The sequence below is a fragment of the Scheffersomyces spartinae genome (assembly GCF_019049425.1).
Source record: "Scheffersomyces spartinae strain ARV_011 chromosome Unknown scaffold_5, whole genome shotgun sequence".
In the NCBI taxonomy this organism is placed as follows: Eukaryota; Fungi; Ascomycota; class Pichiomycetes; order Serinales; family Debaryomycetaceae; genus Lizanozyma; species Lizanozyma spartinae.
Window position 1 is genome coordinate 380098 of NW_025065052.1, and position 23354 is coordinate 403451.

General features: G+C 37.1%; 12 protein-coding genes across 12 annotated transcripts; 6 read left to right on the plus strand and 6 right to left on the minus strand.

Annotated features, from left to right (window-relative positions):
- Positions 1 to 345: 345 nt before the first annotated feature.
- SCH9 (serine/threonine protein kinase) lies at positions 346 to 2520 on the minus strand (the record flags this gene model as incomplete). The annotated part of the gene is made up of 1 exon (XM_043194793.1): positions 346 to 2520. The coding sequence occupies one exon, from the start codon at positions 2518 to 2520 to the stop codon at positions 346 to 348; it is 2175 nt and encodes a 724-aa protein (XP_043050544.1).
- Positions 2521 to 4735: 2215 nt separating this feature from the next.
- Positions 4736 to 5422, plus strand: MRPL24 (mitochondrial 54S ribosomal protein bL28m; the record flags this gene model as incomplete). Its single annotated transcript, XM_043194794.1, has 1 exon — positions 4736 to 5422. One exon carries the CDS (start codon positions 4736 to 4738, stop codon positions 5420 to 5422), a length of 687 nt encoding a protein of 228 aa, XP_043050545.1.
- Positions 5423 to 5861: 439 nt separating this feature from the next.
- Positions 5862 to 6601, plus strand: KQ657_004111 (60S ribosomal protein eL36; the record flags this gene model as incomplete). The annotated part of the gene is made up of 2 exons (XM_043194795.1): positions 5862 to 5874; positions 6315 to 6601. The coding sequence occupies 2 exons, from the start codon at positions 5862 to 5864 to the stop codon at positions 6599 to 6601; spliced, it is 300 nt and encodes a 99-aa protein (XP_043050546.1).
- A 290-nt stretch (positions 6602 to 6891) lies between these two features.
- On the plus strand, positions 6892 to 7713 carry KQ657_004112 (uncharacterized protein; the record flags this gene model as incomplete). The annotated part of the gene is made up of 1 exon (XM_043194796.1): positions 6892 to 7713. One exon carries the CDS (start codon positions 6892 to 6894, stop codon positions 7711 to 7713), a length of 822 nt encoding a protein of 273 aa, XP_043050547.1.
- A 960-nt stretch (positions 7714 to 8673) lies between these two features.
- On the minus strand, positions 8674 to 9780 carry KQ657_004113 (uncharacterized protein; the record flags this gene model as incomplete). Its single annotated transcript, XM_043194797.1, has 1 exon — positions 8674 to 9780. One exon carries the CDS (start codon positions 9778 to 9780, stop codon positions 8674 to 8676), a length of 1107 nt encoding a protein of 368 aa, XP_043050548.1.
- A 545-nt stretch (positions 9781 to 10325) lies between these two features.
- KQ657_004114 (phosphoglycerate mutase family protein) lies at positions 10326 to 11312 on the minus strand (the record flags this gene model as incomplete). The annotated part of the gene is made up of 1 exon (XM_043194798.1): positions 10326 to 11312. The coding sequence occupies one exon, from the start codon at positions 11310 to 11312 to the stop codon at positions 10326 to 10328; it is 987 nt and encodes a 328-aa protein (XP_043050549.1).
- A 370-nt stretch (positions 11313 to 11682) lies between these two features.
- On the minus strand, positions 11683 to 14408 carry CCR4 (CCR4-NOT core exoribonuclease subunit; the record flags this gene model as incomplete). Its single annotated transcript, XM_043194799.1, has 2 exons — positions 11683 to 14185; positions 14404 to 14408. The coding sequence occupies 2 exons, from the start codon at positions 14406 to 14408 to the stop codon at positions 11683 to 11685; spliced, it is 2508 nt and encodes an 835-aa protein (XP_043050550.1).
- A 60-nt stretch (positions 14409 to 14468) lies between these two features.
- KQ657_004116 (uncharacterized protein) lies at positions 14469 to 15695 on the minus strand (the record flags this gene model as incomplete). Its single annotated transcript, XM_043194800.1, has 1 exon — positions 14469 to 15695. The coding sequence occupies one exon, from the start codon at positions 15693 to 15695 to the stop codon at positions 14469 to 14471; it is 1227 nt and encodes a 408-aa protein (XP_043050551.1).
- A 312-nt stretch (positions 15696 to 16007) lies between these two features.
- Positions 16008 to 17009, minus strand: NTG1 (bifunctional N-glycosylase/AP lyase; the record flags this gene model as incomplete). Its single annotated transcript, XM_043194801.1, has 1 exon — positions 16008 to 17009. One exon carries the CDS (start codon positions 17007 to 17009, stop codon positions 16008 to 16010), a length of 1002 nt encoding a protein of 333 aa, XP_043050552.1.
- A 435-nt stretch (positions 17010 to 17444) lies between these two features.
- Positions 17445 to 20933, plus strand: CAT8 (DNA-binding transcription factor; the record flags this gene model as incomplete). The annotated part of the gene is made up of 1 exon (XM_043194802.1): positions 17445 to 20933. One exon carries the CDS (start codon positions 17445 to 17447, stop codon positions 20931 to 20933), a length of 3489 nt encoding a protein of 1162 aa, XP_043050553.1.
- Positions 20934 to 21245: 312 nt separating this feature from the next.
- KQ657_004119 (uncharacterized protein) lies at positions 21246 to 22175 on the plus strand (the record flags this gene model as incomplete). The annotated part of the gene is made up of 1 exon (XM_043194803.1): positions 21246 to 22175. One exon carries the CDS (start codon positions 21246 to 21248, stop codon positions 22173 to 22175), a length of 930 nt encoding a protein of 309 aa, XP_043050554.1.
- Positions 22176 to 22408: 233 nt separating this feature from the next.
- On the plus strand, positions 22409 to 23353 carry GPI12 (N-acetylglucosaminylphosphatidylinositol deacetylase; the record flags this gene model as incomplete). The annotated part of the gene is made up of 1 exon (XM_043194804.1): positions 22409 to 23353. The coding sequence occupies one exon, from the start codon at positions 22409 to 22411 to the stop codon at positions 23351 to 23353; it is 945 nt and encodes a 314-aa protein (XP_043050555.1).
- Position 23354: the final 1 nt, after the last annotated feature.

The window sequence follows — 23354 nt, forward strand, 5'->3', positions numbered from 1 at the left end:
TGATGAATATATATACGATTAATAAAAACTAAGAGGCCCTATACAACAAGTGTATGTTATATTAATGAAGGACGGAAAATGGATTATAATCAAGTGCAGAATTAGACGGTTTTTAAAACGAAAATGGAGTGTTGTTGTAGTTGTAGTTGTATTTGTAATAGTGTCGCAGGTTTAAAAATGGATTCAAAGCAAAGTAACAAAACGCATATGATAGCATGTTTGAGCTGACGGTAGAAATGAAAAAGTTAGACCAAATATTGGCAACAGATTGAATAGATAAAATACCTCATGATAATACTTCACGATTGCAATCAATATAACTTAGTATATTCTGTGGAAATTGGACTATACCTCAAATCTCCCATTCACAAACTCTTCATCATCCATATGTTGGTCTTCGATTTCCATCTCATCTTCTTCGTCAATTTGATCTTCAATCACATCTTCATCTGGAGGCAAGTTGGGATTGCCGGGTATAAATGAGCCAGGACCCATGAACTTGTTGTACCGTGCAGACTTCCCCATATGGTCTTCAATCGTGGAATCATCGACATATGTAAATCCTTTAAAATTGGCTTGGATCCCGGGGGATAATGGAGTTGAAGCCAATTCCAATTGTTTCCGAATGACAGAAGTTGATTCGGATGTAAATTCGGGATCAAAATTGGATGTGTCTGTTTCTGAAGTCAAATGAGGTTTAAAAGGTGGTGGAACTGACTTGCTACGTAATAATGTCCAATCAATGTCATTGAAAAATGGATGAGCCCGTAATTCCCTTGCATCATTAATAGCACCAAGTCTATGTTTTGGATTCCGGTTCAATAAGCCTTTGACAAATGATCTACCTTCAGTACTTAAAACTTCCTTGGGGAATCTTACCTTCCCAAATGCAATATTCTTGTACATTTGTTGAGTATTGTTAGCATAAAATGGAGACCAACCGCAACACATTTCAAATATCAAAACCCCTAAAGACCAAAAATCAACCATCTTCGTGTATCCAGATTCATCCAATAATACCTCAGGAGCCAAATATTCTGTTGTGCCGCAAAAGGTGTTTGTTGTACCATCATTATTCAAATTGGCTTTTGACAAACCAAAGTCACACAAGGCAATGTGACCATTAGCATCTAACAAAATGTTCTCTGGCTTCAAGTCTCTATAAACAATATCATTATCATGTAAATGTTCCAATGCAAGAATCAATTCAGCAATGTAAAACTTGGCTCTGTCTTCAGTGAAACGACCCTCTTTTTGCAAATGCCAAAACAACTCACCTCCAGACATATAATCAGTAACCAAATATAAATCAGTTGGTGTTTGGAAAGAGAATTTGAGTCCAACAATAAATGAAGAACCAGCAGCTGAAGTTCTAACTAAGATATTCCTCTCACCAATAGTATGAGCAATTTCCTTTTTTTTCACAATAACTTTCTTTGAAAGTACCTTCATGGCATAAATACGGCCAGTATCTCCTTTCTTGACTTGGAAAACTTGACCAAAAGTACCTTTACCTAATAGTCTTAACATTTCAAAGTCATCAGGACCAATTTGCTTCTTAGAATTATCGTAGGAAAAGGCCCATGAAATCTTAATAGCACCTGTAACCCTTTCACCCAATATTCTAGCCTTCAATTCAAACCATTCTTCACTCACTTTTTTATTGGTTGGAAATATACGGACATGGCCCAAGAATGCATCATCCCTAGCGGCATCATACACTGACACATCTAACTCAGACTTGGATCCTACAACGTCAAACAGTGCGTCATAATTCCAAACGGGATTGGTTGAATCCATCATTGTCAATTGTTGAGTCAGGGTTTGTCTTTGATACATGGGCCTTGGCTTATTTTTCATTGGAACACCTGCTCTTCCTTGAGCCCCGTGAGCTGAGTCATGATGACCATACCCATGATTCAACAGTGACTTACCACCAAAGGAACCTGGAGCAGTAGTAACAAACTCAGATGATTCAAAAGTGCATACAACATATGGTTGCGTTGCCTGAATATCTTTCCCTTCAACAATCTTAACCTTAAGTTTTCCCTTAGGTTGAGAAGCTTCAGATTGCGTGTGAACGTTCTGGCCAGTCTCATCTGTCGTAATAATAAGAGGTTGGTCTACAGAATAGCCAAAGGGAGCAGCGGCCGTTTGCTGAGAAGTTTGTGGAGCACATTGTTGTTGTTGTTCTTGTTCTTGTTGCTGTTGTTGTTGAAGGAGCAGTTGTTGTTGATGATGATGAGGAAGTTGAGCAGCTAACTGTTCTTGTTCCTGATGAGGTGTCGCTGACAGTTGTTGCTGATAGTTGATATTTTGTTGGTGCAACTGTCTTTCAAAATGTTGTCGATGCAAATCATAGTCAGCATGGATTGAATTAGTACCATAAGCTACCGAATTGCTTGAAATGGCTGTTGTGGGAGCAACATGAGGGGCAAATCCTTTAGGCACAAACTTATTAGAGATATGTGGGGAGGCTGTTTGGCCACCGTCTATATTATGATTTTGATGGTCTTCCATTTTTGATGAGGAGGAATATGAGTCAGGAAGTTGTTGCTTAATGGTAGAAGAACTAGTAGTAGTTGTATTAGGTTGTTTTCTATGAAATCCGCTTAATATTGTCTTTGCAAAATCAACCATTTCACAGCGTCTTAGCGCCTATTCTTGATGATATTAAATAAGGTATGAAAAGCTAGAAGTAAATCTAACCAAATACAGCAGTCTATAGGTTAAGAGTCTGTTTCAGAGAGTGTCGCTTCCCTTTCTCAAATACGGCCAATGAGTACCAAACTTCCAATTGGTGGTGGGTTGATGACTGGAATCACGATACGACTGGTAGAAACGCAAATTTGCTATACTACACCAGGATCGATGTTGGTATTAAAACAATGGTTGTACTCAATGGTGTTCCAAAAGACTTTAACAAATAAGGTGTTGTTGGTTTTGGATATTATGGGAGATAAGGGATGAAGCGATGAGGTGGTGCACGACTTCTCCCGACAAAGTTATGAGAATATTATAGTAGGATTAAGAAGAAGTTGAAATAAAGAAGCTGTTCATGGCATTACCTATACGAGAGAGTGTGTGCAATATCGTTATTATTCTGGGGTAATAATATGTTCTGGTTTATATTAAGTTATGTTATGTTTATTTGATGTTAAGTTAAATTGTCTTATGTTGCGGCATATCCAATATTACCGGACTTATAAAGCTTAGTTCTCTTTACGGTACGGTATACGAAGATTCAACATAACCCATTCACCGCTTATTAAATGTACGTCGACTAAAAAAAACTTGCAGTAATCGGTTGGATGTTCTGTATACATTACACAACTATTATCATCTTTCTGTACTTTATATTACTAGTTTATTTCCTCTATAGAATTATACTGTAGTGCCTTGGTGAATACACTTTTCATGAATCCCGGTACCTCTGCAGCCGTTTCCGGCGTAACGTCTTCGCACTTGTACCCTAAAATGCAAATATGATATGGTATCATATGGGTTGAAATCGTAAGTGGAGGCTTTAAGGAGTCATTTCCCATAGATGTTCATCCAATTTGGGTAGCTAACGTGCCATAAACTACTTTTGGCGATAGTTAGTTGCATCTTTTAGTTCCTGTATGGTTCCTGGATAGCCTAAGACTTAGGCTCTGCCATAGTTTGAGTCTTTGTCAATAGTAAAGCCTTGAAATATTTTATTGCTCGTTTACTTACTTGATAACAACAAGTTAACCGGTTTATCTAATTAGGGACATATTTCTGTCGATTGTATTGATTTAGGGCTAGCCAAAACCAATCCCCACTTGCCTTTTTTGGGCACATATCCTCATTTTCAGTAATTGGCTTGATTCTATTATCTCATATCTTATAGACAGGAAGTTTGCGTTTATTTCGGAGTGGTTGTATATACCTATTATATGTCAACTGCGTTACCTTACACTGTCTATGAGCCCAACCTTTAAACATATGGTGATAATTAAGTCTGAACTTTGTAACCTTGTATTATTTGAATATGGGTTGTATTTTACAATGGTCTATAATAGGTTGAAATGGACATTTTATATTGTTACGTGAAAAGCTTATCATTTTTTGATAACCTGTGAATTTTTCAATAGAAACTGTTGTCAAGTGTACAGTTTCTTATTTTTAAGTAAACATTTTTCGTCAAAACTGATAAGTTGCATTCACAGGTAAAAGCAGTGTACTTTCAATCATCTAAGCTGATGATTATATAACTTCCCCATGTGATTGTCGCATTAAGTCTGACAGTATTCAAAGAGTAGTACAGCAAACTTTTGACAAATAAGCAATCTTCAGTTTCTTTCAGGGTTTACAATGGTTACCTACATTTAGCTTTCTTTTACTTATCTCTATATATTAATAGACATATTACTATCAATCAAGTAACTATCAGAGAAAGAGATAGGTGTACTCTAATGCGAACTCGATTTCCTAAAGCGGAAGCTAATTTCGCAAATTCAAATTTAGCGAATGGAAAATTTTCAAACTATTAACACAACCGCATAACGTACCAACAGACATTAGATCCATCGATCCATAAATATTTGGAAGGTAGCCCTATCAATTTTGCTTCTACATTTGTCCAGGACACCTCTGGGAAGTAATGATCATCTTAAACTCTTTAACAAGAGGACCCATTATACCCTCATTGGGTTCTGCTGCTAGTTCACTATGGATTTGTAGTCAAAGGCAATTAAGTACATCTCAGACCATGTTGAGAGAGAAATACTGGAAGGTAACCAAGTATGCCAAACCCATTGATGAAAATATCTACAAGGCTGGAGATAGTGCCGAGGGTATTAAAATCCCATTGAAGAAGAAGTTGGTGCCTGATTACAAGTATGAAGCCATGTTTTTCAAGTATCAAAATCGTGGTTTATATGGTGGATTGGAAAGAAAGCTGTCCAAGACATGTAGTGAGAGTGGCAACAAGAATTTAAGGGCTCACAGACCAAACATTGTTAGAGCTAGCTTATGGTCAGAAACTTTAGGTAGACTGATAAAGACTAAAGTTAGTACTAAAGTATTAAAGACCATAGATCGTGAAGGTGGGTTAGATAACTACTTAACGAAGGATAAGCCTGCTAGAACAAAGACCATGGGATTAAAAGGGTGGAAGTTGAAGTATGAAATTTTGAAACAACAAGAATTAAATGCCTTACCAAAGGTTGAAAAGGATGGTGAATTAAAGCAAGTATACCATATTCATCCTGATGGAAAGCAAGTGATCGTGGGTAGAACTAGATTGTTGAAAGAGTTGTATTCTTTTGCAAGTCGAGACACATACACCCCACTTGCTTGGGATAAGTTTCTTAGAGAGCACACTGTTTTAACTATGGAAGAGTTAGTTAATAGGTTGGAACATTACAAGTATGACTTCACTCCAATTACTGCATAGCCCGTATGGCTCCTATAAACTTTAAATAGTCTTTTCTTCAGCTTGGCTGCTTGTACATATATACATAAACAATTACCACATTAATTGATCCAAACATTTAGTACTCACAATAAAATGAGGTCATTAGCCCTGTTTTCATCACGTGCTGATTACTATGATCACGTGAAACATTTAAGTGACTTTAAAAAAATGCTTTTTTGACATTGGGGCACACACCAATTGTAAAATGCATTCGCGACATACCTAATCGCATAATAGTTTACGACATACAACTTTGAAAACGACATTTGTGTTTTTGGACACGTGACCTCATCTTCGCACAAACCCAGTGTTTCCAAAAAATTTTCCACTTCGAACCACTATTGAAAGATCCAAGTAGTAAAGAAAAATTTTACCTAGCTTCTTTCACTGTTTAATTTACATCGAAATCATAGATAAAATGGCTAGATCAGGTATGTGGTAACGAAAGACGTTGGAGTGGACCAGAGCATAAATCAATAAAAAGAAAGTAGACATTCAGCTATCGAGACATCGTTTGAGTACATTTATTTTCCTTCCCATAATCCTTCTTAACTCCTCCTCCTTCTCAGACCCTAGAATGGTAATGCAAGAATCAGAATCCCCATAAAATGATATGAGTTGATACATTAAGGATTATTGAGCTTTCCTTCATTGTATGAAGTTATGAGTAAGCTCATTGCAATCCGCTATGACCTATAGGGTTGCATTATTTCATTCTTACAAAACATAGTTATACCCCTTCATAAGATGATGCCGTCAGTCTTTTATATTCCCCAGTATTCCTGATAGCAATATAGTCTGTCTTTTTGGAATTTTTGTCTCTGCTAACAGTATATATACATGGATTGCGTATACTAACATTTAATTTTAGGTATTGCTGTTGGTTTAAACAAGGGTCACAAGACCACCGCCAGGGAAGTCGCCCCAAAGATCTCTTACAGAAAGGGTGCTTTGTCCAAGAGAACTGCTTTCGTTAGATCTATTGTCAGTGAAGTTGCTGGTTTAGCTCCTTATGAAAGAAGATTGATCGAATTGATCAGAAACGCTGGTGAAAAGAGAGCTAAGAAGTTGGCTAAGAAGAGATTGGGTACCCACAAGAGAGCCTTGAAAAAGGTTGAAGAAATGCAAAGGGTCATTGCTGAATCTAGAAAGCATTAAATGGTTTGTCTGTCTTACCTTGAGTTCAACTCATTCAAATATCTGTTACCATAATGTATATTTAATTATAACACAGCTTCAGGATCCGTTTCAATTTTGTAGTAATTAGTACGATTTATTGATTTACTTTAATGATAGTATAAGTATAGGGCGATGATCCTATTGGTGGATAGATTTTGTGCCATTTAAACTGGACCACCATACAATTTATGTACCCACTATATAATTTCGTTTTACTCCTATGTACTGACGAGAAATTTACATATATATAAGCTTCTCCGAGAAGAAGTATGATCAGATGGTTGAGATCGTTAACTCAGTTGGGGAAACGAGTGGATCGTCAATTTGAAGTTTCGGTACGGAACGGTACTCCTATGCATCCTCCACCTACTCATTTCAATAATCCTCATAATATTCCAAAAACCTATGGAGACCTTCAACGGTCTAAAGATTCTGTGACTTCAAGTTTTGGATACGTACAAGGTCAGGGAACTAATTATGACAGCATTTCTATGACTCTGACGAATTTGAATCTGAAGTCTAAACACCAGACTCAAAGTCAATCGCATGAAGTAATCCGTACCGAAGATCAAAACCATCAACATAATAATAATAATAATAATAATAATAATAATAATAATAATAATAATAATAATAATAATAATGATTTTGTTAAGGACTTGGTGCTACTTGCCACCATGTGTACATTAATTTATTTGACTCTTGATAACTACATTGGTCGAATCCAAGCAGAGAAACTTCAAGCAGAAACAGCAGCTATAAGTGCTCGCACTAAGCAATTGCTTCAAACCAGATTCAAACAACAAACTCAACAACGAGATGTTCAGATTCTAGCAGAACGTAAGAAATCCAATCGTAGAGATTTTAAAATGAGTCTTCACATTGCCATTCTACGTCAACAATTAAAGGAATTGGGTGTTGAACCAAAAGATATAGACATTGCACTACGAGAATTTGATGATTCAGTTAAAATAGATACCTCCGTCCATAACGTCTCGGGACAAGTCCTTTGGCTTGAAGATACTTCACCTTTAAAGGAATTCCTTCCAGATATTCATGAGTATGATCAACAGGGAACTAATAAAGAGTAAATTACAGTATGTAACATAAAGTATGGTACAATCTATATGCATTTTCATTATAATGTAGGTTACCCGCACATTCGGAGAAAAGTTTTACTATAAATTACCTTAAGGATGAGAACTACTTTGTTAAAGCATTCTTTCTTTTTTTTCTTCTTCATACAATGTCTTTAATATAGGCGCCCATTAGAGTCACGGTCCATATGTATTTCCTCCACGTATGGACTATGTCACACGTGAGGTGGCATTTCGTGCTCGGGTATGACCTTAGATTTAATGGTTTTGTCCAACCTGTAATGCTCGTGTCTCACTGCTCTTAGTTTGACTACGCGGTTCTAAACCGACATTTTAAATGAAAAGAAAAGACCTGTAGAATTTTGATTGCAATAGTATTTTTAATTAAATGGTGTAATTACTAGTATGTCTGAAACACTTTTGGTCCTGTCCACTAGTCCCGAAGTCTACCTGGTTCAGAATTTTTGATTAATTATTGTTTGATACACTTCGGAATGTAACTAACTTAATGAAGTCAGTAAGATCTCAATCTTTTTAAGATTGTTTTGACTGAAGGTATTGGGAAACCATTTGTTCATCTTCTCGAAGTTTCTATAAGTTGGGCATCAATTTTGCCCAATTCTCGTTGTTTCAACTTCAACTGAAGCAAATTAAACTTGGGACAACATGTTGTAGGGTCTTTGGTGTGGTTGCTTTCATAATACTGTTTACAGCAAAGATACAACGCATCTATGACTTTGGTGCATTTGGCTTCATTATATTGATGTGACTCAAGACAACTCTGAATAGCACACGCTTCAGGCTTGCAAGGATCTGGTGAAGTATCATATGGCATTGCTCTCTATATGACTATGTATATGTTAGAAGGAAGATGATATGTATCTATATGAGTGTTCAATTGAGCAAGCTCTAAGTGGGGGTATCTGGAAAAAGGTATTTGGTCACGTGACCTGGTCATACCACACTTCTATCTAAATCATCATGATAATCATCTTCTTCTAATTCACTTGGTTCGTAAATGACTAAAGGAGTAAATTCATGTCTCTCTTGTTTGTTAGTTCTGGTAAATCTGTTGAAGTAAACTATGGAGCATCCCATGAATAAACTGGTGATAATTGCCATTAAACCCCATCTAGATAAATTCCAACGTAAACTTTCAATTTCCGAACGCATTGAAGAGATCAACTCAGTAGTGATCTTATGATTTGCCTCTTGAATTTTAAGAATAAACATCTTACTAAGTAGAGTATTCTCTTGTCTTTGGTCATTGATTGTCACTTCAATAGTATTCTTCATGTTAATCAATTCTGTTGTTAATTCATCACTTATAATACTAAAATCTCTTTCAAGAATGTTTATCAAACTTATCATTTCATGGATATGCAGCTCACGAGATCTGGTGACATCAACTCTCAATTCTTCTTGTGCAGATTCAAATAAGTATTGTTCATTTTCTAGTTCATAATTCTGAGCATATTGCGTAGCAAGCTTTCCAAGTTTATCATTAAGCAGACATAAAAGAAGTTTAATTATAATATCAGCTTGCTCGACTGTAAAACCAGCATTTCTAAGTTCAACAAAACATCCATGAGTATCTATGTAAGGATCCATATCATTAAATGCGTCAATTAATGGTTCACAATTATGATGGTCTTCTAAAGGAGCCTGCTCCGTTGCTTCATGTTCATTGCTACTATGTTCAGGATTATCATTGTCATTATTATTATTTTTATGATGATGTTTGGATACTGCTCGACTTTTATCCAATATAATTCGGTGTTCATGGTTATTTAATTTCTGTAATCGTTCTTCTGTGGTTGGAGTTCGCGTTTCCTTGGTATCTTGCTCTATATGATCATCATCGTTTGAAATTTTATCTTGTTTCGAATTTGTATCTTTATTTCCTTCTGACTTGAAAGAGGTTCCTGGTCCAGCTGCCTCTTTTAGTAGTCGGTTTTGACTACTATAAAGTCTTCCTTTGGGTAGCAAGTGGGATCCTAATCTGGTTTGGGATAAAAGTGAACCAGGGAAAGAACTCAATGCACTTTTGAACATGTGCATGTGATACTTGGGGTAAAAACTAGTATAAAATTGACCAACTGCAGTCACACACTCACTGAATATTCAAGTCTCCTACGACCTAAGCACCAGTATCGATTAGTACTAATCAATATGTAGTTGAGTCAAGTTGTAGTCCCGATACTCAAGTTTGAAATTTGTTGCCCCAAAAGATAACACAAAAAGGGCCCTCAGAACCATTTCGGTATCCAATTGCCGAGACACACGGAAAGAAGTACAGGCATACGTGAGATAACAGTTTCTAAACTCAAAACTGTTCATATTGAAAAGAAGGTATATATAGTTGCAGATATAGTTGGCATATTCGATACACGTATGCTACCAGAGAGCCGTATGTCACTGAACAGTCGTTTTTCTTATCACATACGTTCTAATCTTGCTGGTTATTACTAAATCCATACTGGCTGCGAAAGTATCACCTTCTAAACCGCGCTACCGCGATAAAATCTTAAGGCAATAAGCTCAATATAAACCTATAGTAACTTTATAGTATAATGAGTTCTAGGTTTTGTACATACAAATATCTATTAAATGTGTCTAGTGGCTTTCACAAATATAGGAATCATGCCTCCGGTGGAAATTGTAAAAGGACGATGACCAAGTACAGTAATAAATCCTCTAATGGTTCCGGCGTGTGAAGTGGTTGAAACTACCTTATGTTGGTTCTGTTTAATAATCAGGTTCGATTTCTCATCCCATTCACGATTAAATAACGATTGTAAAAACTGATCAACTCGGATACTCTGTTCGAAATATTCTTCTCGATAATCAGGAAGCCATAATTTATCTTCTTCTGAAAATCCTTCTTCAATTACAAACCCATGTGGTTTAAATCTAGATTCAATCACCAGTCTAGTTGATCTCTTATCACAAAGATTTACACCCAAAGTTTCCCGTAAATTTTCAGTGACTATTGGCTGCTTCTCTTGAGGTCTCAATCCATCCCAAGTCATCTGTAATGTCCAAGATGATCGTTGTAATGGAGATACATAAAAGGCATCAGGAATAGGAGCTCCTAATGCAAGTTCCTTCTTCCATGCCTGATGATTCTCTTTAGCTTGGTTCATACCTAATTCGGTAAGCATAGCATCAGGTCCATAGGTAACTTCTCCATCAGTACCAAGACAATGCCACTTGGCATGCCATTGTTCCAAACCATATTTCTCAACAATATAGTTATGATAGCCTTGGCCATGTCTGGCACAAAAGATCAACTTGTATGATACATTGGAAGCAGCGTTCGCATTGAGAGAATCCAATGTGTCGGAGATCTCTTGCCATGACTTTAATCGACCAAAGTTATTTTCAACATAGCTAAAAGTCCGATCTTCAGTGGAAGAATCAGATTGCTGGAAAATCCCATCAACAACTTCAAATGTCCATGGATATTCTTTACTAAGTTTTGGATCATTCATACGTTCAGCTTGGTATTTCTTGTACCGCAATACTTGATCCTGGTCGCCGTGCGCATCAAGGTAGTCGCATTCATTTGAAATCAAAAGAGACACGGTCATAGTGCTTAATTTGAAAATGAAAGAAAGAAGTGAATTAAAATGTATTCGGTATTACTAAACGTACTGCGAGGTATTGTCCACGTTACTAACGAATATCGGAAAATTAAGGTTAAAAAGTGGGGGATACCACAGAATAAATATAATAGACTATATCTTCCCAATACGGAAATATGTGTCCTGAATAATTACTGACTAGCTTAAATAAAAGTGTTTTAGTATAAAAAATGTATAGCTAAAAGTATACGGCTTGAATCTAGTAACCACCACCAGTAAACAAAATATAATGTACAGTGAGAAATATATAGAGAATAAAGAAAAAGAACAAACAAACAAACAAACAAACAAAAAGAACATCAACTCATTAATTTGCTCAAGTCTTTCTAGAGCCACCCGATTTGAATTCGGGCTTGAAGTCGGGTTTCTTGTGGGTAGTACTTTGTCTGATAGCAAAATTGGTAACCAATGGAATATGATCTGATGGGAAATCAGCATTAGGAAATCCAATACAATGGTTCACATAATCCATATCAACTTTACCTAATAATCCACGAACTTGTAGAGAATTAGTACTATACCAAATATAGTCGATTACATCGGTAAATCCAGGTGAAAAATTGGTAAATGGTAATTCCTCCATATTATCATATGCAGATTTCAACTTGAAAGGATGTTGAAATCCAGTTTCAGTAAATCTACCATAATCTCTACCCTCCAAATCTTGATGCTTGTGAACAGTCCCACTAGAAAATAATTGGTATACGGCACTGCCACGAATAGAATTGAAATCACCACAGATAATCAATGAAAGACCCTTGACATCATCATCCGCATGAGTATGATGAAATTTCTTTAATATTCCATGAAGTTCCTCCAAAAGAATACCAACTTGTAAAGTCTTGACATCATTAAATGCAGGGTCCCAGTGCAAATGGGTATTAACAACCATAATCTTCTCACCAGATGATGTGTGTTGTAAGAATGTAATCAAGGCAACATTATCTTTATTCATAAATCTATTGAATAAATCCTCGGTCTTTTTATACTTATCAGAACCCATGCAAACGCTATTATACTCAAAATTTTGCTTTTGAAGTAAACTAAACTTATCACTCTTGTAAAATGTGGCACAACCATCAACTTTCTTGGAATCTACTTCACTCATTGTCTTAGATCTGGTTTTACTATAAAAAACACCCTTATAACCGAATTGCAGCATCAATGGTACCCAGAAGTCATGATAGGTCTTAGTCTCAACCTCTTGCATACACACAATATCCGTTTTGTATTTCAAAACGTCCTCCTTCAACTTATTTCTCCTATATTCCCAGTCTAATGCCCAGGATGGTGTGTATTTATACAACTTAGGAGTTGCATAGTGGTGGCACAATGTATTGTAAGACATCAAAGTAAATGATTCACCCTTTACATCACCTATTTGAATATCTTCTGTAGCCGGTTCCACAATCTCGCCATCTTCTTCAACTTGATACCATAATCTTGGATTAGGATGGATAGAATCAATTTTAGAATCTCTGATATAACTGATCAAACCCTTTGTACCTTTGTCAGCAATCAAATTAGCAATATTACTATCAATTGGATTACCTTCAATACCCAAAAACAACAATTCTATTAAATTTCCAAATTCCTTGGGCAATGAACGGATATTATTATCAAATAAATAGAGGTATCTCAAGTTGAAACAAAGACCCAAAGCACTAGGCAATTCGGAAATTCTATTCTGAGATAAATCTAGTGTTCTTAAACCTCTTAACTTACTGATTATTGGAGGAACAGAGGTCAACTTGTTATTGTTCAAGTATAACGATTCCAAAAAGTCATACAGAAACAACTTAGGAGCGATATTTGTCAATCCTTGGCCACATAAATCCAATTGACACCATAATTGTTTCCCTTGGGTCTTTTGTCTCATTCTTTGTTCTTCTTGAAGGTGTTCATCATCTAATTCCAGTGCCAATTTCTTATTAAACAACAATGCATTGTTAACGGGGGGAGTATCGACGTTATTCCCGTTACCATTTGCCTTCTCTTGTTCCTCTAACATTACCAACATGGATTTGGTAGCATCAACTAAAGTGACAGCCTTAACTTCATTGCTATATGGATTCTTGCCCTTCCGAGAATTGGACGCGTATTGTCTAGCGTAATAGTGCGGTGTGGTGGCCCCTCTTGACATTTGGCATAACTGTACTTGATGCTGCCAGTAAATTGAATTGGGTTTCTCGATTGCAAGGGAGAATTTCTGACCACTTACAACATTAGCCAAAGATGGTTGTTGTTGTTGAGTCTGTTGTTGTTGAGGATGGGGCAAAATAGACTGTCCAAATAACTGTTGTTGTTGTTGTTGTTGTTGCTGTTGTTGAGGAGGTGGAAGCATTTGACCTTGTTGGTTGCCTTGATACTGTGGTTGGAACAGCATAGGGTTCTGTCCAGGTTGAAGGGCTCCTTGGGACTGAGTTTGGGGTTGGTTTTGTTGATTAGGTTGTTGTTGAAATTGTTGTTGAGCATAAAATTGCTGTTGTTGCTGTTGTTGCTGTTGTTGCATGGATCGCTGGAAAGTATTCTGGTAGCCGCCATTCTGATACCCACTTTGACCAAGATTATCGGAATAAGAACCTGGAAGGGGTCCCTGTTGAGCAAACAATTGTTGTTGTTGCTGCTGTTGACCTTGAGGTGGCTGTTGTTGCTGCCCTTGAGGAGCTTGTTGCTGTTGACCTTGTTGTTGACCTTGTTGTAGTTGTTGTAATAGCACTTGTTGAGCTTGGAGGTTACCGGCCTGGACCAGACCTGGAAATTGTGTTTGCTGATACTTGTTGATGTTCATAACACGATTCTCGTCACCATATACGCTCCTATCACTTTGATTGCATTACACTATGAAGTTGAATAGTTGATGTCCAACGAGTGTACCCATTAACAAATTGTGATATATTTTTGTTGGTGCAGCAGCAAAATTTCGAGCAATTTATTGGTAGGTGCACTACTATTCTTATGATTATTGAGTTTTACTTACTGGTACATTAATAGTACGTTACCAGTACGTTAATAGTACATTAGTAGTAGCTCTTACTTCATCTGGTAGATAACTGTAAGTGCTATGATTGTTTGTATGTGTTATGATTGTATGTGATAAATTTAAATGTAGCATAGTGTTGATACTAAAGGTATATGATCTGAAGGGAATTGGTTATTAGGAAACCCATTAACTTTATCGGAATAATTCTTTTCCACGGGTCCTAACACATCAACAATATTGAAATGATCATTGTTTATCCATATATGATCTAATACTTCTGTGAGGGCTTTTGTATAACTTGTAAACTGAAGCGAATTATCGTTTAACAGATGTTGGTACACGCATTGAAGACGGAATGGGTTTTTAATATAACCATTTTCTGAAACCAAATAATTATCCTTCCCATAATCGAAAGGTCCAAGTTCGTCACATTTATCAACATGGAGGTTTTCATTACTCAAAAGTTCAAATACTTTTGATGTTGGTGTTGAATTAAAATCCCCACATAAGATCACACAGGGATCATCAACGTTTTGACCTTTACTATTGGCAATAAATTCATTCAAGATTGATAAAAGTAATTTTGTTTGAATAACCTTAACATCATTAAATTTAGGTGACCAATACAAATGAGTATTTGTAACAAATACAATTTTGTCACTTATTTTATCGTGTAATTTAACAAGTAATGCCACGGTGTTTCTAGGTATAACCCGAGACATAAGATCATCTGTCCAATCAAATTGTTTTCTATTATCTTTAATGAATTCGGAAAATATTACTTCCAGCTGATCAAGAATTTCAAATCTATCAGTATTAATGAAAATGCCAACTCCGTCCATAAACTCACTTGGTTTATTCCCCCAATACTTTGGATTCGGTTTACGTATGAAAAAAGACTTATAATTAGGCCCTGGGAAGTTTGTCGACCAAAAATGCTCATACATAAAACATTCCATTTCTTGAAAGCACATGATATCACTTTGAAGTTGTCTTATGGTGTTATTAAGAAGTGGAAACCGATAATTGGTCCAGTCAAGGTACAGTTGATCTAAATACCCAAATACTTGTCTCCACACGTAGTGTCGTGAAAGCAAATTGTAAGAAAACACCGAAATATTGTTTATGGGATCACTATTAGGAGTGATAGATAACCAGTTTCTGAAACGAGTGGCATCGTATTTAAGAGGGGGGATCACTGGGTTGATGTCTACCGAAGGTGTTATTCTAGGAAGACCGGAGTTATCTCCCAACGAGTTAGAACCAAAAGATGCAATACATGATACCAGAAACCTTCGTATGTCTCTAGTGTACAATGCCGTTGACCGACGTAATGGTGTTAACATAACAATATCAATAATAATATTCTATAATATGGAAATCAACCTTAATACGTGTCGAAGTACTGTATGGTACTTAATGCAACTAGTGTCTACGCTTCAATGCTAGCACTCTTCTATATGGAAGTTATACAATAAAAATTCTAAACACCGTCTAGGTGCCCCTTTTGTTAAAGTTGTGATGAATTTCTCGGACATAAATGGGGTTTGGTGTTTTTGTGTAAGGCTAAAAAATCTGGGGTTCCATTGGTCTTGTTCCTAACTCCAGGACTCATACCACCGAAGCTTTTCTTCTTTTAAAGAATTGCATAAGTATTATCAACCCGTTTCCCGATGATATCTTGCTAGTAACTTTGAAAGATCTGCCCTTTGGTTTGTTATTTTCCCTATTCTTTGTGGAGAGATTTGCTGGTCTTGCTTGGGAACCAATTTCTTGTTCCGGGATGCACAAAGTCCGTTGTATGCTAACAGACATACATCACAGTTAGGCTTCTGTTGAACACATACAGCTTGTCCAAACCCTACTAGTAATGGATTGATTTCTTGCCATAAACGACGAGGTAACCACTTTTCAAGCTCTTGACGTGTCTTTTCCGGTGTGAGGGTGGCTTTAGTTCCAGTCCATTTCCATTGATTGGCTAACCTATGTAGATGAACATCGATCCCAATACCATCAGTTATATTCCATGCTGCCTGCAAAATTAAATGAGCCATTTTAGGTCCTACTCCAGGTAATGAAACAAGATCCTGTAGAGTGTTTGGTATATCACCATTGAACTGTGTTACCACTAGGTCTGTTGCTTGTTTGATATAACTTGCTTTACGATTATGGAATCCAACTTTACAAATTAATTTATCAATCTCTGAAATGGTTAACAGCTGGATTCCTGGCAAACACAACCCATCAGAGAACCCAGCACTTTGTAAATAAGTATGTAGTTGTTTCATAGCTTCGAAATTAACTTCATCTTTAGTTTGGGACGATAGCATGAGTGATATTAATAATTGGAATCGATACACTTTGGGGTTAGATGTCTTTAATCCAGGCACAAGGGTATTGGGCATTCGTTCACATCCAAGAGTATCCACAGGTGCCATAAACTGGCTTCTCATATCCACCACTTCATTATAGATCCTATCCCAATTCAATGGGGTCTTAACGTTTTCAAGATCTCGGAGATCATTCTCAGTGACTGACAGAAACACATTCACTGGTATTTCCTCCTCATCTATTTCAACCTCTATGTGAATATCTTTTAAAGTTCTGGAACGCTTTATGTCAGGCACTGTATTCTCGGCTTTAACTCTTACTCGCTTCATTTTTTATCCCCGAGACTCTATGGTTACTGGGTTGAACATGACTTACTTATCACCGAGGCTCACCAGTTTTCTGTGCGAAAATTTGCTATGACTCAAGTCCGAGAAAAAAAATAATGCACCTACTCATAGGACTCTTTTATATACTCCGTATTATTACGTCCTCTTCATTGCAACTTGAAACCGCAGCAATAACTGAGCCCAGGAACTTGACGTGACAAGTGCCTTACTGTCCTCATATACGAAGACAATCATTCAGTGGAGGAGATCAACGTCGAGGAGATCAACGTCCCTATTAGGGAACAGATAAGGATATTGTATTATACGGCTTAAGATTAAAAGATAGCATCATTCTTGTTAATATACAAACATATATTTATATATATATATATAAAGGGCATACGACACTCTTATTATATTGAATATCAGTTGCTAGTCATGTCCTTACACACTCATGCCATCAAAGTTGAGTTTGACGGTGCTAATAAGTACACTGATCAAAATGTCCCAATGAATCTAGCTAAACCTAAACCAAAGAAATCAACCTCTAACGCAACAACAAATACTCGTACTATTAAAACACTAGGAAGCAATATGGAGCGTGTGGCCCAAGCATGTGATCGGTGTCGAGCTAAGAAGACCAAATGTGACGGGAAACGTCCTGCTTGTTCCAACTGTGAAGCAGTGGGATTTAAATGCATTGTCTCAGACAAGTTATCCCGTCGTGCTTTCCCCAAGGGCTATACAGAAACTTTAGAAGAAAGAATTCGCCAATTGGAGAAGGAAAATGAAAAGTTATTGGGGTTATTAGATATGAGAGATGAACAGCTTGGTATGCTTAATCCTTCAAATTCTGTTGCTCCTACTTCTACTTCTGTAGGCGATTCGATTTCTGATCCCGCTCTGCAGATGAGATCAGATGGAATGTCTTCACATACATTGCTGCAAACGAAAGGAATTCATTCAATAAAAACTCCAGCGTCAACAACAACGACATTAGCTCAAACTCCAACTCCAACAGTGGGAACTCTGGTACCTGCTCCATCATCTTCTGGTTTTGGACTGACTCCTACGAAGTTGACCTCTTCTAATTTGTATCTCCATGATGAACAAGAAATGATAGACCACTCTCACAAGCACGGTGATGCATGTCCTTGTGGATGTTCTAATGCCCATTCCGTTCATGAAAGACCGGTTTCCATTGCCGGTTCTTTATACGATGGGAATTTCACAGATTCAAATGTATTTAATTCTTCCAATAACTCTTATTTTTCTGACGATGATGATGAAGGGTTGCTTAGTGCTGATGAGACTGCTTCTGTATTTTCAACTCACACTATTTCCTATAATAAAAGAGAGCAGCTGCCAGCTCCAGGTGCGTTTGCTGCTGCTACTGCGTTTGCTCAGATGAGAAGTCATCATGATAATGACAAACAACAGGCATTAACGTCATTAGTGGCTGCTTCCATTCCCCGTTCAACGGAGGAAACGTTATTTATTCCCACGTTATTAGCAAAGATTTGTCAACAGTTTGGTTATACTTCAAAGACTGCAATTTTAACTGCCAATTCCCTTGCTTTATTGAAGGATACCTATAATTCCAATATTTCTAATCCCCAAATCAAAAATAAAATACATTCACTTTCAGAGTTGATTCTAAATAGACCATTGGGTTATTGTTTGTCGTCTTCAGAAGTCAAGACACTTATATGTGATCTTCTTAGTTTCCCCACTTCTAGGCTTGACTTAGACCAATTAATTACCATATATTGTCAGGACTGGGGTGTTACTCTTCCAATTCTTGATAAGAACTCTTTATTGAGAGATTATGTTAGTTTACTCAAAGTCATTGAGAATCAACCCATTGCTGAAGACACTACAGAATTTAGAAGTAGAATAAGTAAGTTTGGGGCATATTTGGTGATTGTTATAAGTTTGGCCCTTCTTACAAGTAAATACACATATTTGAGAAGGAATGGACAAGGATTTGATTATTCGATACTATTGAATTATTATGATTTGTTGATCCACCAATTCATTCAACCAAATTGTGTTCTAACCAGAGACTGTTCGATGCAATCATTACAAATCTTATCATTATCACTCTTATATTGTCTTGTGATCGGTGATATTACTACTTGCTATGAATTACGGGGTAGAGTTATCTCGATGGCTCAACAATTAAGATTGCACAGATGTCCTGCTGCAGTTTTAGGTATAACTTCTAATGCTCAAAATGATGAAGCTCAAAGAAGAATGCAAGGAACTAGACGTATTTTGTTCTGGTGTGTGTATTGTTTGGATACATATTCATCTTTTAATTTGGGTATTCCTCGCTTATTAAAAGATTTCGAAATAGAGTGTGCCATGCCTTTCTCGGGTAAGAAAACATCGGGAAATGAAGAGGATAATGATGAAGATAATGAAAACATATTAATTGTTAATAATACAAGGTTATCTATTCTGGGTAAAGTTTCCCAAATGACTTTAAGTTTCATGATGTTCTGCAAGGTTCTTGGGGTTATACTTGACTCTGTGTTTTCGAGATCTGGGAAAGGAGATACCCATAGTGATGCATTGAAAAAGGACAGGATGTTGGATTGTTGGCGGAGAGACTTACCCATTGAGTTGAAGTTTGAAATAGACGTTAATGGGTTTAGTCTCAAGGATAAGGATCAAAACACTATTTCTGGTGATTTTGGTAACTACTATAACAAACAACAATTGACGTTGATCTACCTTTTCTATCATGCTAAAATTCTAATTTACTTGCCAACAATATCAAAGCATGGGAGTCATCATGATGTTGGGCTTTCTCAAAAGGAAATACTCAATAAGGGACAAAGTGATGTTTCAGGGTTTGTTACAGCAATTAGTATGATACAACAATCATCAATACAAATATTGGAAGTACTTAAATGTTTATCTAACAGTTCTGTTTCCAATGCCTTCCTTTTGCCTATTCCTCTTAGTATCCCTAGAGAGCAAGCCAGAATCGCTCTTTGGGTATCTAAGGGGGCATTGGACTACACCAAGGGGGGACCTTTGCATCAACAACTGAAACAATTACTTTTGGATACGGTGTCGATTTTGAATGAAGAAAGTAGCTTTGGTATCCCCAGTTCTATCACTAAACATTCAATGAAGGTGATTGAACTAACGATTTTGAGTATTTTAGGACTCAACATCAACAAGATGAACGTTCTCAAGCGTAAGCCACTGGTTAAAAGTGCACCTCCATCGATAAGAACAAAGGGTAATAATAGCAATAGTATTGTTGGTAATGAAATCAAGATGAGCTCAAATCAAGCTATATTCAGGTCTCCATTATCAACACAGCCAGTACAAAACTCCACCAATGAAAGTTCCTCGTCAACGTGTTTGATAAACGCTCCCCGCCCACGGCCAGAAGAAGAAGAAGAAGTACCTTTACAATTACATGAGGTTGCACTGGTATTTGGTAACCATTCAATTCCAACTGCTACGACATCTCCTTTTTCGGATCCGATCTTCGAGGCAAGACAACACGCACAACGAGTTCACTTGCAACAACAAAAGGAACAGCAGCAGATGCAGGATACGATTGCGGCGGAATTTGATAGAGGAGATCAACAATCATCATCATCAACTATTAACGGTAACTTTGATACCAATAATAGTGTGAGTCCTCCTCGTGCAGGAGGAGCTTCCGGTAATGCCACTGGGATTTCAGGGTCCGCGTCCGGTACGGGGGATGCGGAGTTTACTGCAGAGTCACTCGAAAGTATACTTGAATTTGATCCATTCAAAGTCAACTTGAATGGTTTGAATTATGCAAACGAATTTGCAGCCGATGGGTCATTGGGGTTAGTGCCATTTTTGGATCTGACAAGGGAAATTGGTGAAAACGATGTAGAGACAAATTCTGGGTTGTTTAATTGGTTGTAGTATATTCAGGTAACGAATATATATTTATTAATAGTGAAGACATGCATATTTAGTGCAAGTATGTGTATGGTAAACGTTAAGGTGAAGTACAGGTACTTGGGTTTGACATATCAACAGCTTTGGGGGGCCCACTCGGAACTAAAGTTGGCGTGACACATTCTTTGTGGGGGAGGGGGGGGTGGTTATTACCAAATTACGTAATCACACAAGATGTCATATACCATAGTTATATAAAGTAAATATAAATGGTGCTATACCTCTAACTTATAAAATCGATTCCTGTTTCTTAGACATTGATTCGGTAAACTAATAATGGCACAATTCTCTGATTCTTCCTATAACACTAAACTGTATGCTTCCTACAGACCAGAGTATCCACAATCATTCTACAAGATATTGACTGAAGCCCTTGAACCCAAGAATATACCTGTCAATCGAGTAATTGATCTTGGATGTGGTACTGGAGTAGCCACATATCCCCTCTTAGAACTAGGGAAGGAAGTCATTGGCTTAGATTTATCTCAAGGTATGATTGACACTGCCAACAAGCTAAAACAAGAACGATTGTTGAAAGCAGGTATTTCCGATGCTTCGAGGATCACTTTTATTCAGGGACGTGCTGAAGATTTCAGAGACCAACCAGAATCATTTGATTTGATTACGTGCGCTGAGTGTTTGCATTGGTTTACAGACTATGAGTCTTTCTTCCGAGAGACTTATAAACTCTTGACTCCAGGAGGCTTATTGGCTTATTGGTATTACATTGATCCCTTGATCATGGACTACACTGGTAGTGACAAGGCACTGGAAGAAGAAAACCAAAGGATCTTTAGCGCTGCCAAAGCCATCTATTGCAAATATGTCTATGACGATCCAAAGTATATGGGTCCTCATTGGGAACAACCTGGTCGTTCTATAGTCCAAAATGGATATCGTGAAATTGACTCCAAGATCCCTAGAGAACTTTTCACGGGGACTACAGTTCAAGCCTTTGAACCAGCAACGGCCAAATCAGTACCTTCTAGTAAAGATTTAGTGTTGGAAAAGACGATTGGATTGAATGACTTTGGCGACTATCTAAAGACCTTCTCGGCCTATTCTGCTTATAAAAAGGCCACGAATGATCCAGACAATGTCATAGAGTTGGTACTTGAACTGTTGGAGCGAGAATGTGGCTGGGATAGATCTACTACTAACATCAAGATCCTGTGGAAGACAGGTTATACATTCTTAAGAAAGTAAGGCATATAGTTGTGCTCTGTGCTGTAGTGCAATGTGCCGTACTGCACTGTGCCGTACTGTACTTGGACGTCTCACTATTGTTGAGTACCCCATGATATCTGTTGGCATCTTAAGCCATCACCAACAATCTCAAGTCCGAACCATCCACGATCAAGACAACTTCCATAACGTTCAAGTCTTTTATATACTTTATACTTTTATGTATAGTTGGCTTATCTGTACAGTTGTTTATTATGTGGTTGACTGCTATTCCTAAAGTGGTAATTAAAACATATCTATGGTCATTTATTCTATGGCTAATATTAACTACTATCATACCTCAAACTCTTACAAAGTACTTCAATGATGAAGTGATCTCCAATACTTATAAAACCAGATACTTCCCCTACCACTCGTTAATATCACCATCTCAACTCCCCATACAAAACTCTACCGTGTACTATGTGATGGGTCATCCAGATGACGAGACAATGTTCTTTAGTCCTTCGTTGATTGAAGTGTTGCGTCCCAAACACAACAATAGTGTCAAGTTGATTTGTTTGCTGCCCGGTGACTATGTTAGTCCATCGATGGGGTCATTAAGAAAGGAAGAATTACTTAGTGCTGCCAGAATCTATGGCATTGATAAGGATGATGTGTTTGTGCTCAATTATAGAGATGGAATGAACGAAACTTGGCCATTGGATTCAATAGTCAATGATTTGGCTTCAATTATAGGCACCAATCATCAACAACTTCACAATCCGCTTACCTTGATTACTTTTGATGAAGGGGGTGTTTCTGGCCATCCCAATCATATAGCAACATATGAAGGTACCAAGAAGTTCTTTGATACTTACTATAAATCATTATCCAATGACTATAGGCTATACAAGTTGAAGACCTTCAATGTATTTGAAAAATATACTTCAACTATCCTCACCAATATCGAGTATCTTGTGATCCAACTTCCTAGATTATTGGCACGGAACATCTTCCAAATCGGGATTGATATTAGTTTCTTCTCCAATCCTAATGAAGAAGAATCGTCTATAAAGTTCTTTGGTGATATGAATACTTTGGGGTTATCGTTTGGTGCCATGTCTTTTGGTCATTTCAGTCAAATGGAATCCTTTAGATATCCATGGATTCTTTTCAGTCGTTATTTTACTTATAATAACTTAATTCAAGTATTGTAAG